The following is a 16,607-nucleotide window of genomic DNA, read 5'->3' on the forward strand; positions in this document are numbered from 1 at the left end:
TAAGAAAATTTCCCAGTCGTACTGTTATTTAATGACATGGTTGGAATTTGAACCCATGACTATAATGTCTGTAACATTTATACTTGGAGGTAATTTGAAATATGGATAGCCAGGTGTGATGGTGCTTTCTGGTAATCCCAGCAACTCAGGAGGTTGAGGCAAGAGGACTGCAATTTCAAAGCCAGCCTCAGCAACTTAGTGAGACCCTGTCTTAGGACAAAATATAAGGACTGGGGGTGTAGCTTTGGTTAAATGCCCCTGGGTTTAATCCCCAGGGCCCAGAAACAAACAAACAAACATGTTTGCTTTGGAGAAAGTTTTAGAGGCTCTTTTCCAATTTCTGGGTTTCTTAAGTGAGGAAGCTAAATTCTCAGTCTCACAGTCTCACTGGGGCAAAGCTAATACTGTCGAGACCATTCGGGGCTTTTTTTTTTTTTTTGTAACAGATATTAATGTCAGGAACTTAACCTCTGTGCCAGCCCTTTTTTGTACTTTATTTAGAGACAGGGTCTCAATGAGTTAGGTCTTGCTAAGTTGCTGAGGCTGGCTTTGAACTTGCCATCCTCCTGCCTCAGCCTCCCAAGCAGCTGGGATTACAAATGTGCACTACTGTATCCAGTGTCATTCAGGGCTTTTATTGGGCAGAATCTGGAGCCTTCTGATAAGCCCATTCTTAGTTGAAAATGGCTTTCCCCCACCTTGAGGAGGATAGAACTGCTCTCCTGATACATTCCATTTCGAAAGCCCAAGTGGGAAGAGAATTAGCAAGAGAGAACACACAGCAATGTAGGGGATAAATGATCATCATACCACTATTGTCACTTTCTATAAAAGTCATGCTATTGGGCTAGGGCTGTAGCTCAGTGATAGAGTGCTTACCTAGCATATTTTAGGCACTGAATTATATTCTCAGCACTGCATATAAATAAATAAATAAACTAAAAACCCACCAACAACTAAAAAGACATTTTTTTAAAAAGTCATGCAGTCATTTTATATAGTACATGTGTATAACATGACAATGGCTGTCAGATTAGGGCAAGTGCACAAACCCGGAAGGTATGACTTGGCTCATTTAGGCTGAACTATCCAAAACTGTTATAGCAAAAAATTCCTTGTCTTTCTCAGCGAGTTGAGCTCTTCAAAATATAACTGCCAGGCTTGGTGGTACTCACTTATAGTATCAGCCATTCAGAGGCTGAGTTGGGAGCTTTATTTTAGCTCAGGAGTTTGAGACCAGTTTGGGCTACATAGTGAGACCCCCCATCTCAGTCAGTCAGTCAGAAAACCATATGACTGGATCAAAGAAATGTAGACCTGTAAAGTTACAAAGAAATCACTGATACCCACAATACATGTAGTTAAGGAGGTAGGACCAACTTTAGTATAGCAAGGTCAGAAACTGTGGCTTGTAACTTGAGATTCTCATGCTCTTGAGATTTACTCAAGAAGTTGCTCTGGCTGGGGATATAGCTCAGTTGGTGGAGTGTTTGCCTTGGAAACACTAAGGTCCTGGGTTCAATCCCCAGCACTGCAAAAAAAAAAAAAAAAAAAAAAAAAAAAAAGTAAGTTGATCTTTAATCTCTGCCTAAAGAACTTTACATAGTCTTAAAATGTCCAAACCCATCAGCCATCAAGTAGTTAATAGCCATCTGGGAACTTACTTTCTATTCAGAAGGACAAGACTAGCAAACAGTCAACAATTATAAAATTAAGTAAGCTGGCAAAATCTTTAAAGCTAACTAGACAGAAATAATCCAGAGAAACACTGATGGCTGAAATGTTTAGGAAGGCTTCCTGGTGGACTAGATTCATTTCAAACGTGATTTGGTTGCTCCTTGCTGTGATGACCCATGGTATTTTTCTCCAAAATATTGGAGGCTTTCACCTTTAAAAAAAAAAAAAAATCTAGATTTCTGGGATGTCTTGAAAAACTGCAGCACTTGGCTTGTGTTCAAACTATCATAAAGGGCTACAGCTGAAGCAGCTGCCCCCCTAGACACTACATAAGCCCTCTGCTCAACACTCACGGCCAAGCCCATCACCTGCCAGCTTCCTCAGCAGTGGGTTTACTACTTCTACTTTATGAGGGATGAGAAAGGCAGCTCAGAAGACAATGAGGACAGAGAAGTGAAGCTAAATAGCTGTTAGAGTTTTTTCTTTTTAAATTTTTTAAGTTGTTGATGAACCTTTATTTTACTTATTTGTTTATATGTGGTGCTAAGAATGGAACCCAGTGCCTCACACATGCTAGGCAAATGCTCTACCACTGAGCCACAACCCCAGCCCAGGTGCTGGAGTTTGGATCTGGAATGTACTCCAAAGGACATTAGGTAGTGGCACTAATGGGAGGTGGTAGAAATTTTGGGGGTAGGTGAAGCAGGCCAGAGACCCCCACCCAGAAGACCCTAACCATAATTAGCAGAAATCCCTACCATATTTGTGGAATATAAGTTCCTCATCTCTTTTTTTTTTAAATATTTTTTTAGATGTTGATAGACCTTTATTTTATTTATTTATTTATTTATTTATTTATTTATTTATTTATTTATTTTTATTTTATATTTAAACAATCTTTTGGAAGATTTAATGGAAGAAAAGATTTCATATAGAACAGTAACAAAAATATATTAATAGGTTTGTCAATAAAAATGTGACCTATTAACAATTAAAATTAAACTACCACTGAAGCCAAAAAATAGCCTTTCTACAAATAGAAGGACCACATTATTGTATAACTTAATTTGTAAATTTAACAAAATCTCAGTGAAAACAACAGTTTTAAGCTATATCACCTGATACTAAATTTAGTGAAAAAATAAACAGAGAAGTGGGACCAGCACTAAACACATTAAGGCATTTTTAAAAGCCTAAATAATTTTAGAGTATCACACTGGTCTATTAGCAAAACAGAATGCCCAGATGTAAGTACACTTAGATAAAAATAGAAATTGAATGTATAAAGAGGACATCATCTCAAATCACTGGGAAAAAGAAGTAGTCAATGAATGTTATAGGGATAAGTAAAGTAATATCCCTGCCTTACCTCATATATCATGATAAATTCCATATGTACCAAAGATATTTTTTAAATAAAACAACCATTAAATCATAATAAGAAAACTTGAAAATTTTTTCTTTACAAATCTGGAGTCAGCAAAAACTATCTAACCTTTCATGACTCAAAATCCCCAAGTCATAAATTATTTCACTGGTACTTTTTGTTACATAAAAATCAATTTTTTATGGAAAGAAGCATCATAAACAAACTTAAAAACAAAAGACAACTAAAGGATATATTTACAGCTCATATCACAAAGAAGTATCCTTCCTAACATGTAAATTGACAAAATCATAAATCTTTCAAAACACAGAAAAAGGAAATAAAATTTGCTATTAATAAACAAGATAGTTAACTTCACTCATTAAAAAAGAAATGTAAATTAAAACTGCAGATGAAAGACCATTTTCTCTCTCTCCATTGGCAGAAATCCAAAGTTAGACAACATACTCAATTGATAGGACTCCGGAGGGGAAAGCGTTTTCTCATGCATTCTGACAGCAGTGTGTTAAAGTCACCCAGAATTATTGTGTTGTGGTATATTTGATTCCTGGAATTGAGGATTTGTTGACATACATGGATGCACCATTGTTTGGGGCATAAATATTTATAATCATTATGTCTTCCTGATGTATGGTTCCCTTAAGCAGTATGAAATGTCCTTCTTTATCCCTTCTAACTAACTTTGGCTGAAAGTCCACATTATCTGATATATGGATGGAAACCCCTGCTTTTTTACTGAGTCTGTGCGTGTGGGATTTTTATCCCATCCTTTTACCTTTAGTCTGTGGATGTCTTTTTCTATGAAATGAGTCTCTTGAAGGCAGCATATTGTTTGGTCTTTCTTTTTAATCCAATCTGCCAATCTGTGTCTTTTGATCGATGAGTTTAGGCCATTAGCTTTCAGGGTTATTATTGAGATATGATTTGTATTCCCAGTCATGTGGGCTTATTTTTGGTTTTTAACTTGACTTAGTTTCTCCTTTGATTGGCTTTTCCTTTAGGATAGTTCCTCCCTTTGCTGACCTACATTGTTGTTTTTCATTTCCTCCTCATGGAATATTTTGCTGAGATTGTTCTGTAGCACAGGCTTTCTATTTGTAAATAATTTTAACTTTTTGTTTATCATGGAAGGATTTTATTTCATCTTCAAATCTTAAGGTTAGTTTTGCTAAGTATAAGATTCTTGTTTGGCAACCATGTTCTTTCAGAGCTTGAAATGTGTTTTTTCAGGCCCTTGTAGCTTTTAGGGTCTGGGCTGAGAAATCTACTGATGTCTGTATTGGTTTCCCCCTATATGTAACTTGATGCTTTTCTCTCAAAGTCTTTAAAATCCTTTCTTTATTTTGTATGTTAGACATTTTCATTATAATGTGCCTTGGTGTGGATCTGTTGTAATTGTGTGCATTTGGTGTTCTGTAAACATCTTGTAGTTGATTTTCCATTTCATTCTTTAGGTCTGGGAAATTTTCTGATATTATTTTATTGAATAGGTTGTTCATTCCTTCGGTTTGTATATCTGTGCCTTCCTCAATCCTGATAATTCTTAAATTTGGTCTTTTCATGATATCCATAGTTCTTGAAGTTTCCATTCATGATTTCTTACCATCTTCTCTGTTTTGTCAACCTTATTTTCAAGATTAAATGTTTTGTCTTCATTGTCTGCGGTTCTGTCTTCCAAGTGATCTAGTCTGTTGGTGATGCTTTCCATTGAGTTTTTTATTTGGTTTATTGTTTCCTTCATTTCAAGGATTTCTGTTTGTTTTTTTTGAGACTCTCTATCTCTTTGTTGAAATGATCTTTTGCTTCCTGCAGTTGCTCTTTCAACTGCTTATTGGAGTGATCATTCATTGCCTGCATTTGCTCACTTATCTCATTCTTTGCTTCACAAATCATTTTAATTAAATGTGTTCTGAACTCCTTTTCTGACATTTCTTCTACCATGATGTCATTGGATTCTATTAATATAGACTCTTGGTTTGTTTGGAACACTTTCTTCCCTTGTTTTTTCATGTTGTTCACATATCTTCCCCTCTAGCAGTGCAGATCTGGGGTATTGCAGTTTTCCCCTATAGGCTTATAGTGACCCTGCAAGTTTCCAAAACCTCTTCTTTTTTTTTTTTTTTTTTTTTTTTTTTTTTTTTTTTTTTTGTGGTGCTGGGGATCGAACTCAGGGCTTTGTGCTTGCGAGGTGAGCACTCTACCAACTGAGCTATCTCCCCAGCCCCCCAAAACCTCTTCTTTAAGCAGAGATCAATTATTAGCAGCACCCAGTATAAACAATATGCTATCCTAAACCAAATAGCCCCTATGAAGACGTTAACAATATTGTCATAATAAGCAGAAAGGATGAGTTTAATTGTTATCTACAGTATATCAAAGAGATTTGCGATGGGGTCTGCAGTTTCTAATGGAGGACAAAGAGGATGGGGAGGGGTGTAGGATGTAACTGTTAATGGGATAAGAAAAGAGTATACAGAAGTAGAAGATCGTAGGATGTGAGAGCGGAATCAAAAGAAGTTGGTTGTTAGAATTAGAAAAGGGAGAACAAGATTCTGAGGAAACAGGTAAACAAAAGGAAAATAGAGTGAGAAAAATAAAGAAATAAAAACTTTAAAATTTTCAAAAAGGAGGAAAAAAGTCTATACCATAACTGACTTTGAACTTATATAGTATTCAAACCTCCCCGTCTTCAGTAGCCTGATGCATGAGAGGTAACTGACAATGAGCTTCCACTCTCCAGCAGGCATCTCAGGATGGGATTTGCCCACCTAAAGATGGGAGCTTCCACTTCCAGGATAATCCAAAATGGCTGCACTGACTTCCAAACGTATGGCAAATGGAGAGCTGCAGCTGGGGCCACAGGATCTGAGTCTGTGCGGGGTGCAGCCGGTTGGGCCAGGGATCCTGGAAGCAGGGCACAGTTGGTCTGGCCAGGGGGTCCTGGAGGTGGGGCATGGTTGGTCGGGCCGGGGGTCCTGCAGGTCCTGGCTCTTTTCCCAAAATGGCAGCAGCCACATGTAACCAAACCTGCAGATACTGTGACAGTGGGTTTCCAGGCAATAGTAGGCAGCTGGTGATCCACTGGTGGTCTGCAGGCTACCGGTGGACAATCAGGAGATGGACCTTGGGTGGTGGGTGATGGGTAGGCAAAAGGTAGGCAGACAAGAAGCAGGCAAACTGACAAATTTTGTGAGACCCTCTTCAATATGAAAAGGGATGGGGCTGCAGCTCAGTGGTAGGGTGCCCTTGGGTTCAATTTCCAGTACAGTAAAAGGAAAGTAAAGAATGCCAGCTCCACATGAAAAGGCTGCCACACTCATTTTCTTTTCTTTTTTTTTTTTTAATTGTAAACAAATGGGATACATGTTGTTTCTTTGTTTGTACATGGAGTCGAGGCCTACCATTTGTGTAATCATAAATTTACATAGGGTAATGTTGTTTGATTCATTCTGTTATTTTTTTCCCTTCCCCCCGCCACACTCATTTTCTATTTCATACTTTCATTATATTTTAAAGCAAGTCAAATCCTAAAGTTTACATTAAAACACAATAAATTATAAATAAAAGAGAAATATAGTTTGTATTGCATAATTATATTTGCTTGTTTGTTTTGCAGTAGTAGGAATTGAATCCAGGGGACACTACTACTAGTTACATCCTTAACCTTTTATTTTTATTTAAAAATTTTTGGGGGGTGATTGAGCCAGGAGCACTTTATCACTGAGCTACATCCTCGGTCTTTTTTAGTTTTTATTTTGAGACAGGGTCTCACTAAATGGCTAAAATTTGCAGTTATCCTGCCTCAACTTCCCGTCAATGCAATTGTACTGGTGGTCTGTTTTATGCTTTGAATATATCCCTTGCTGCTCTAAAACTGTCATGTTTTTTTTTTCTTCCTGATCTTCTCATCCCTAATCCTCTCCTCCCTGGTTTTCTCCTTCCTAATTGCTCCTCCCTAATCTCAGGAGGCAGGATTTTTTTTGAGGGTTGGAGGGTAACCAGGGGTTGAATTCAGGGGTACTTAACAACTGAGCCACATCTCCAACCCTTTTTAATTTTTTTTTTTTTTTTTTTTGAGACAGGGTCTTACCAAGTTGCTTAGGGTCTTGCTAAGTTGCTGAGGCTGACTTTGAACTTGCAATCCTCCTGCCTCAGCTTCCTGTCACTAGGATTATATGCATGTACCATTGCACATGGCTTGACTCACTTCTTTAAAAGCCCCCATTTTGGGCTGGGGAGATAGCTCAGTCGGTAAAGTGCTTGCCTCGCAAACACAAGGCCCTGGGTTTGATCCCCACCACCACAAAAAAAAAAAAAAAAAAAGAGGGAGGAACTGAGGGACCATCCCAGCAGCTACCAAAGCCCTTTTACTTTGGGAAACTCCCACAATTCCCCCTGAATGGTACAGATTGCTCTATCTTGGTCAACTTTGAGAAAAAGGAAACTGAATGCACCCTTGGCCATCTGTTAAGTCCCCAGGTGTGCATGCCAAGACCCTTGATTGCACACATCTGGCATGTACCTTTTTGTGGGGACATCTGTGGCACCACTGGTGTTGGAGTCATGGTAAAGCAGGACTCAAGATTTTTACTCTCTTCTGCTCTGTTCTAGGTTCTCATGTTTGTTGGCCTTGGGTTTGGGAATTCCCTCTGGTTGTTGTGTTTTTGAGACACATTTTAAGATATGAGCAATGCTGTGTTGATTTTATAGGTAGTCTCTTGGGAATGATCTTGGTTGATCTGTTTTAAAGGTTCCTGTCTAATGGTCATGGTTTTGGAAATCCCCTCTGGTTACCTGTTTCTTTTTTGTACAGTCTTGCAGTTGGAGTTGGTCTATCCATGGTAAAGTGGAAGGGCCACCTATAGGCCTAAGTAAGAAAAAGGTAATGTTCTACTGTAATTATCTGACCTTTGAATAGCTTTCTGAATTATACAGTCTTGCAATTGGAGTTGATGTCAGAAGTAAAGTAGAAGAAATTCTGTATATGCAGGTCTGTCTGATTTAAAGGTTTCCATAAATTGGATGCAGTGGCTCATGCCTGTAATCCCAGTGACTTGGGAGGCTGAGGTAGGAGGATTGCAAGTTCAAAGACAGTCTTAGTAATTTAGCAAGGCCCTGAGCAACTTAGTGAGACCCTGTCTCAAAATAAAATATAAAAAGGGCTGAGGATGTGACTCAGTGGTTAAATGCTCCTAGGTACAATCCTTGGTACCCTCCCTGCAAAAAAGGGTTTCCTTAAGTTGGCCATCGTTTGGGGGATCCTTTCTGGTTGTATTTTTTTCCTCTCTGTTACTGGCCCTTTAAGATGTGGGCCATGCTACGTTGATCTTACCTATAGTCTCTTGGGAAGAGATCTTGGCGGAATAGGCCACCTATACATATGAGCCTGTCTAAGAGGAAGATGTTTTACTGTAACTCAATCTGGCCTTTAAATGTTTTTTTCTGAATTATACAATTTTGCATTTGGAGTTGGTCTGTCAAGTAAAGTATATAGAAGATATTCTGTATATACAGGCATTTATGCAGCTTCATGATAAAGAGTCTGAAGAGTCCCTAACTAGGTTGGGGATGCATAAAGGCACTGCCTCTGGGGTGCAAGAACAGGACACCAGAAGAAAGGGTTTTTTAAAGATTTAAATTCTTTCAATCCAGTGCAGGACTGTTTCTCATTCTGCCCCAGCAGCCTCAGAGCATCTTGATGTGTATCGGGAACACAAGCCCTGGGCTGGAGGGGGAAGAAATCCCAGGAATGCTGCTTGGGTGGTAGAAAAATGGGCAAAGAGAACCTGGCCTCTGCCTGGCCTTCCAGCCTTTTTGCCCATGGAGAGTGGAGGGTGCTGGCTACAAAGGACATGGCAGTAAGTTCCAGCAGTTAGTTTATGACCTGAAGACAGGAATGGTCTCCCTTTTTAAGATCTGACAGGACATCCCATCTGGTCAGGGGACATCTGTCACTGGTGCAGAGCAATTCATGTTTTAATAGTATTCCATCAAACTAAATGCATAGGGAGGCTGGCAGGATATACAACTGTACCCAGAAAAGTAAACAAACCCAGAATTTAGATCCAGCCTGTTGGTAGCCTCTGAAAAGGGATCAAGGAAGCCTGAAGAAAGGATGGAAAGGGCCTCCTCCATTGGATATCAATATGTCTAAAATAAGAAAAAGGCCTCTGGGTACAAGTGACAGTGAGGAACTCATTTGAAGTTGATGGCACTGTGATAATGATAAGGGAGACAGGTCAGGCTTAAAAATATCCTGTGCTCCAACCCCTTGAATGCAACCTGGGAGAAAAAAAAGATTAAGGCACTTTTTTTGTGTACATCAGATTGTCCAACCCTCTCCCGAGATAAAGGTAACCTGTTGTCAGTTATATATAAAAGTTTTTGTTACTGTTTACACTGGGATGAGAAATTAAATGTATTTTGGGATGATAATATAGACAGCCTAATTTTTCAAAGGCTGACAGTGTGGAACATGAAAACATTCTGCCATTTTTTTCCACAAAATGGGTTAGGAACTTTCTTAGTATTTGTTTAATTATATTTCAGACGTAATGTTGTATTACATAAACTGATATTCAGATACTCAGGAAATAATATATGAGAACTCTGTAGAATAATATTTTAAAAGTGGGCAAAGATCAGATTCAGAAGTAACACTTTAAGATTCATCAAAGAGACCAGCCTCACCTGAATTGAGGCTCTGCCTCTCATCCTTCTCCATGTTAGGATAACTCTGAGGTTGGCTAGAATTAAGCTTATTTAAAGTTGTGTTCAAAAGACAGTTGTTTTTGCTTTAAAGATCAGTGTTCTCTTGCCAGGTGTGGTGTCACATGCCTGTAATCCAAGTGGATTGGGTTGCTGAAGCAGGATCACAAGTTCAAAGCTGGTCTTAGCAATGGCGAGGTGCTAAGAAACTCAGTGAGACCCTGTCTTTAAATAAAATACAAAATAGGGTTGAGGATGTGGCTCATTGGTTGAGTGCCCCTGAGTCCAATCCAGTACCCCCATCAAAAAAAAAAAAAAAAAAAAAAAAAAAGTGTGATCTCAAACAGAGGATATAATACAAAACTCAAGTAAAGGTTTGGATAAATTGTAAAAGGTATTTAGGTTTGTAAGAGGTTTATAAAAAGTAAAACTTGTGAGTTGATAAATATATAGGTTTTTGTAGAGATTAAATAGATATCACGGATAAATTAGTGTTCACTTTATATTTTCCTTGGAAAGCTTTAAGCTTTATAACTGTTGCCTATTAATGTTTTGCAGAAACACTACTTCTAACAACCTGATCTAATTTAAGACAATAAGTCATCACACACAGGACAGATAGGATATAATGTTGACTTAAAGGACTGATACTGACCCCAACTAGATGAAAGGGGTATCTTTTAAATTATAGATATTAAAGTTATAACCTGTTACTCCCACTTTAAGACCGGTGAAACTGGCCAGCTGGATGTTTAAAACCAAAAATTTGGGAGACCAAAGTCAAGGAAGTAAAAGGGACAAGGGCCCTTGCTCTCTAAGGTTGGCCAGGACCCAGAGAATGACTGGATCCCTCTAAGACCTGTAACTCTGGTGAGTCACCCAACCTCCTGATCAAAGAGGAAGGTCATTGGCGAGGGAAATGTCCCTGATGCTTCAAAAGGAAGCCATGTATAGTCAGCTAGACCCTGACCCACCCTGACAGATGACACAACTGGTAGAGGAAGGCTAAAGGAGCCAAGAGGTTTCTCGCACATTTCCAAGAGCAATCTCTTGAGCATTCCCAACTGACCCTAAGTATAGATAAGAACAAGGTCAATTTTAACCAACTTGGTCTTAAACACCTGGCAGGAAAGTATGACCAAAGCAGTCATACATGGACATTTAATTTTTAATGTAACTTAATATGCCCTATCAAAAATTAAGTAAAGCTGGAGGCTATAAAGGAAGGGTTCTTGTGTGGGAGTGTCCAATAATGATCACAAAGGATCAGTTTGTCCTAAGTCAATTTGAGCCTGATTTCACAGACCTACACATTTTCCTAACCTCTCACATAGATAAACCTGATTTGTATGATTTTGAGTTAGTCTTCATGGTTTTCAGAAACTGGTTGAAATACTAATTGCTTTTGTGCTGATTGTTCACAAAAAAAGTAATGCTTTGCTGTGTTATTTTTGTCTTAGCATGACACCTACCCTATGCCTGTCCAATCTCCCACCAACTGCCCTCGACCTCTGGACTGCTGTGATGCCGAATACACTTAACTGTCTATACCCCACCTAATAAGAGAACAAGAACTTTGGGTCACTTCCCCCAACTTTGCCCTTTCTCAGCAGGAAGCAGCTTGGAGATGTCAACACAACACCCATTTTTCCATAGAAATGAAAATGTAGAAATTGACAGTAGGGAAATGTAACAATGGTCCACTTTATGCTTTGAATATATCCCTTGCTGCTTTAAAACTGACATGTTTTCTTCTCCTTCCTAATCTCAGGAAGGATTCCTTGAGTCACCTCCTATAAGTTCCTTTTTCCCCCTAATGGACAGAATCACAGTCTCTGGGACAGAAGTCCTCTGTGCCCTTGTTAGCAAAGCAACAAAACTTCCTTTTTCTCAAAATCTTGTCCTCATTATTGTACTGGCATTGGGGATAAGGACTGAGCTTTTGGTAACAAAATTATAGGTGTATGTGTCACCAGTCCTGGCAGGTTTTTTTTTATTTTTATTTTGGGCATTGCTGGGGGTGGGGTAAAACTCAAGGCCTCTGGAGCATGCTAGGCAAATGCTGTTCCACTCAGTAGCACAGTCCTACATGATATTTGTTTAAACACACACACACACAAATCAGGGAGATAAAGACACTGATATGAAAGGATCTGTAAACTGAGATATCTTTTGCAGCTCAAGGAGTTTAGGACATGCCATCTTGGGGCTGGGGATATAGCTTAGTTGGTAGAGTGCCTGCCTGTCAAGCACAGGGTCCTGGGGTTCAATCCTCAATATGGCCAAAAAAAAAAAAAAAAAAGACAGGCCATCTCAAAATATGCCCAACAGGTATGCTGTTTATCTGAAGCTAAAGTCACTGGAGGAATTGTAATTTTAGACAGGGCCATTTGCCCTGCCTTTTCCTTCACAGGACAAGCTTAAAGATTTCCCTGGCGAGGGATGTCCTTTATCAAGATCAGAAAACAACCTTGATCTCTCCCTCTGTCACACACACACTTCCATATGTAGTTCTTAATAACATACCTAGAATGTACGCCACTGGTCCAGACCTCCAAGGTAAAAAACCTCCCAAATCCAAGGGCCCCCAAGCTACTTAATCTGCCTTTGACTTAAAAATTTGATTTTTCTTTACACATATAGAACAGTGTATTTATTTCATCTCTTCTTGAGATCTAAAAATGGAACTATATACTCAAAAAGGAGAAAGTTTACTGAGACTTTCAAAGACAATCCACTCTAAATTCGTAACAGAAATGTTGATTGCCATTGAGCTAACAGCTGCACCCTGATACAAAAGGACACATGAAAGATTAAAAAACTGGGGGCTGAGAAGTGTAGCTTAGTGGGAAAGAATTTGGTATAGCCTGAGACCCTGTGTTCAATTCCCAAGAATACAAAAAAAAAAAAAAAAAAAAAAAAAAAAAAAAGAAAACAAAGAGCTCGGGTGTTCCTCAGTAGTACAGCATTTGCCAGACATGAGTAAGGCCCTGAGTTCCATCCCAGCATAAAAGAAAAAAAGAAAAAAGTCAAGAAAGAATAATGCTATCTCAAAAGAAAAAGAGACAATACAATCTTATGGACAGGTGAGTCCACTGGAGCTACAACACCCGTGTTATAGGAAATAGAGGCAACTATCTTTTGTCATGCAAATTGTCATTACAAAAAATATACTTCTGAATGCTGTTTAAAGCCCACCTACTTGCTTCAGAATGCCTGAAGGAACTGTGGCGGGGATGGGACAGGACATTAGAAAGGAGACTGTCCTACCCTCCCCCCCAAAAAAAAAGGGGGAAAAAAAGAGTTTGCTCTAGATACTAAATAGAAAAATGTATCTCCCCAAATGCTTTTTCTTGATAAAGACACAGTATTTCCTGTGTTTCATTTTGATTTTTAATGGGCTTCACACATGCCCAACTGGTGTTCTTCCAACTGAATTATTTTTTATCTTTTAGACAGGGTCTAAGTTGCCCAGAGTGGCCTTGAACTTGCTATCCTCCTGCCTCACCTTCCCAAATAGCTGGGATTATAGACATGTGCCACTGTGCCTACCCTTCCCCCCACCATACAGGGAATTGAACCCAGGGGCACTTAACACACTGAGCCACATCCCCAGCCCGTCTTATATATTTTGAGACAGGGCCTTGCTAACTTTGAACTTGTGATCCTCCTGCCTCAGACTCCCAAGCAGCTAGGATTATAGGCACATGCCACTGCCTTAGGCCTTACCTGTTGTTTTTTTTTTTTGTTTTTTTTTTTTGGGGGGGGGCAGGGGAAGGCCCAGGGATTGAGCCACATCCCAGCCCTTTTTGTATTTTATTTATTTAAATTTTTTTTGGTGTTGATGGATCTTTATTTTATTTACTTATAGGAGGTACTGAGGATCGGACCCAAGGCATCATGCATGCCAGGAAAGTACTGTACCACTGAGCCACAACCACAGTCCCTGTATTTGATTTAGAAACAGGGTCTTACTGAGTTTCTTAGGGTCTCACTAAGTTGTTGAGGCTGACTTTGAACTTGTGATCCTCCTGCCTCACCTGCCTGAGCCACTGGGATTATAGGCTGCACCCAGTCTGACTTGTTTTTCATGAATTCTATTACTTAGCATTGGTGAGAGAGATGGCTAACTCATTTTTTCCCTAGGCAAGCCTATACCTCACCTGGTTTTACCATAGTCCCACTCCTGAGCTTTTCTTTCTCCACGTTTGGTTTTCATTGCCTTCATATTTCATTGATCATTGTCTCAATTAAGCCTCATCAGGTGATGGTATGCAAAAGGGTCTACAGTAAAAAAGGGCCCATCTCAGTCTGGAAAACCACCCTAAAAAGTAAGGAGTCTTCTGGATGTTTTTCCTGCTTTGAGAGTTATACTTCAAACTGACAAAACATGCATCAGTACGAAGAAAGAAACACTCCCCAGCGATCCTGTTATACATTCATTTGAAGAGCTGCTTTTTAAACCCCAGGCTCTTGGCCTCACATTTATGAGTCCTACTTTTTTATACATCCAGAGGAAAAAAATACAGGGCCAAAAGAACATTTAGAAAGCACATCTATAATCCCTTCTTTTTTAAAAAAAAATATTTTTATCAGTTGTTGATGGACCTTTACTTATTTACATCTGGTGCTGAGAATTAAACCTAGTGCCTCACACATGCTACCCAGCACCTAATCACTTCCCTTTTTAAAAAAATACCTTTGTTTTATTTATTTTTATGTGGTGCTGAGGATTGAACCCAGTGCCTCACACATGCTAGGCAAGCATTCTACCACTGAGTCACAATCCCAGCCCCTAATCCTTTTCTTTTAATGCAGGCTCAGCACCCTGTGCTGACATTTGGCACTACCAGGTGTCAATTTTATGCTCTGAGAGGATATCATAAACTAAGGTTGCAAATCAACTTGCAAATTATCTACTTAAAGAAGTTCAGAAAAGCAGTCACAGTGGTGCACAACTGTAATCCCAGTGGCTGAGAAGGCTGAGGCAGGGGGATCACAAGTTCAAAGTCAGCCTCAGCAGCAGTCTCACTCAGTGAGACCCTGTCTCTAAATAAAATACAAAATGTGGCTGAGTAGTTGAGTGTTCCTGGGTTCAATTCCCAGTACCCCTCCACCCCTCTCAAAAAAGTTTAGATAAGAGCCCAGAGTGGTGGCTCACTCCTATAATACCAGTATCTCTGGAGTGCGAGTTAGAGTGCTTGTATAGCATTCTGGAGGCCCTGGATTTGATTCCCAGCACCACTCATACAAAAAAAAAGTTCAGATAACTTTTTTTTCTTTTTCAAGGCCAAGTACCAAACTCAGGGCCTTGTGCATGCTAGGCAAGCACTTTGCCAGTGAGCTAAACCCCCAAACTCCAGATAACTTTAAAGTTGTTTCCCTAGCCTCCTATCTCTAAAGAACTTTTTACAACAAAGAGCCAGGCAAGGTGGCATACACCTTCATCCCAGCAACTGGGATGTGGTGGGGGTACAGCAGGAGGATGGCAAGTTCAAAGCCAAAGGAAATTAGCAAGGCCCTAAGCAACTCAGAGACCATCTCAAAAAATAAAAAGGGCTAGGGATGTGGCTCAATGGTTAGGTGCCACTGTGTCAATCCCCTGTACCCGCCCCCCCCCAAAAAGTGTCAGCTGGGTATGGTGACATAGTACCCAAATTTCCAGTACTGCCCCCCTCCCTCTCAAAAAAGCGAGGTATAGCATCAGATTTTTCTTTCTTTGGTACTGGAGATTTTAACAGGGTACTTTACCACTAAGCCACATCCCCAGCCCTTTACTTCGTGATAGAGTGTCACTAAATTGCTTAGGGTCTCCCTAAGTTGCTGAGGCTGGTTCTCAAACTTGCAATTCTCTTGTATCAGCATCGGTAATTGCTGAGATTACAGGTCTGTGCCAATGTACCTAACTACTATCAAATTTTTCTTATGAGAAAACAGAAAAATGTCATCCATTATCACTGCTTAGTAAGAGTATGAAGGCTGGGATTGTGGCTCAGAAGTAGAGTGTTTGCCTAGCATGTGTGAGGCACTGGGTTCGATTCTCAGCACCACATATAAATAAAGAAAAGAGAGGTACATTGAAAACTAAAAAAATATTTTTTAAAAATTTGAGAGTATGATAAAGAAAATCCTACAGAATTCTTCTAGTCAGTTCTTGTAAGAAAACCAACTGGAATACAGAATAACTGTCCCACAGTTATGTAAAACATGACATCCCTTAGGTACAGACAGAATATGTGTCTTAATCAATTTAGAAGAAAAATGAATTCTAGGTAAAGAAATGTTATTTTCTCATATTATTCTTTTTTCCAAACTGGATTCTATCCCAACTGTTACTTATATCAGTGATCCCTTCTGGGACCAAACTGGAGGACTCTCATTCCATTAGAAGAATCTGGGGTACTTGCTGCCATAGCAGGGAATGAACACAGGAGGGAACATAGCTGCCCTCAAGCACTGAAGAATTCTTCAAAGTCTGAATTTGTAGGGAACACAGACCAAGGCTCTGCTGATTTTCCATTTCTGAAAGTCACACTTTAAGTTAAAAATTCCTGATGCATAAATGCCCATTTATCAAGATACCACAGAAATCAAATCACTGATCTTCTCAAAAGGAGGATTTTGAAAAAAAGTTCTTCATAGGAGTTCGTCTTTCTTTCCTTTTCTTTCTTTCTTTCTTTTTTGGTATTTTAAATATCAACTATCACAAAAACTTCTGGCTTCTCTTCATTATAGACCTGCATTGCTGAATATGTTATTGCTTTGACTTCTGTTCCCTGAAGTTGGGATTAGAGAAAAAACAAATAGAAAAAAAAAGAATCAGAGTTATTAACTT

At 39.3% G+C, this 16,607-nt stretch overlaps 1 protein-coding gene across 8 annotated transcripts in view; it reads right to left on the reverse strand.

Annotated features, from left to right (window-relative positions):
* Positions 1-16,607, reverse strand: part of ZBTB8OS (zinc finger and BTB domain containing 8 opposite strand) — a 47,068-nt gene that overhangs the window by 12,471 nt on the left and 17,990 nt on the right. For 3 of the 8 annotated variants that reach the window (XM_079152394.1, XM_079152388.1, XM_079152393.1), the window contains one exon: positions 13,579-16,548. The exons of 1 other annotated variant lie outside the window; for it this stretch is intronic. In XM_079152394.1, the coding sequence (XP_079008520.1) occupies positions 16,502-16,548 (47 nt within the window). In that variant the 3' untranslated portion in view covers positions 13,579-16,501. Of the gene's footprint in view, positions 1-666; positions 1,532-1,571; positions 1,889-5,739; positions 6,005-7,392; positions 9,998-13,578; positions 16,549-16,607 lie in introns of those variants that run through there. 4 more of the 8 variants (XM_079152391.1, XM_079152390.1, XM_079152387.1 and 1 more) reach the window with 4 other exon arrangements.

This window comes from Sciurus vulgaris, assembly GCF_902686455.1.
Source record: "Sciurus vulgaris genome assembly, chromosome: 1".
In the NCBI taxonomy this organism is placed as follows: Eukaryota; Metazoa; Chordata; class Mammalia; order Rodentia; family Sciuridae; genus Sciurus; species Sciurus vulgaris.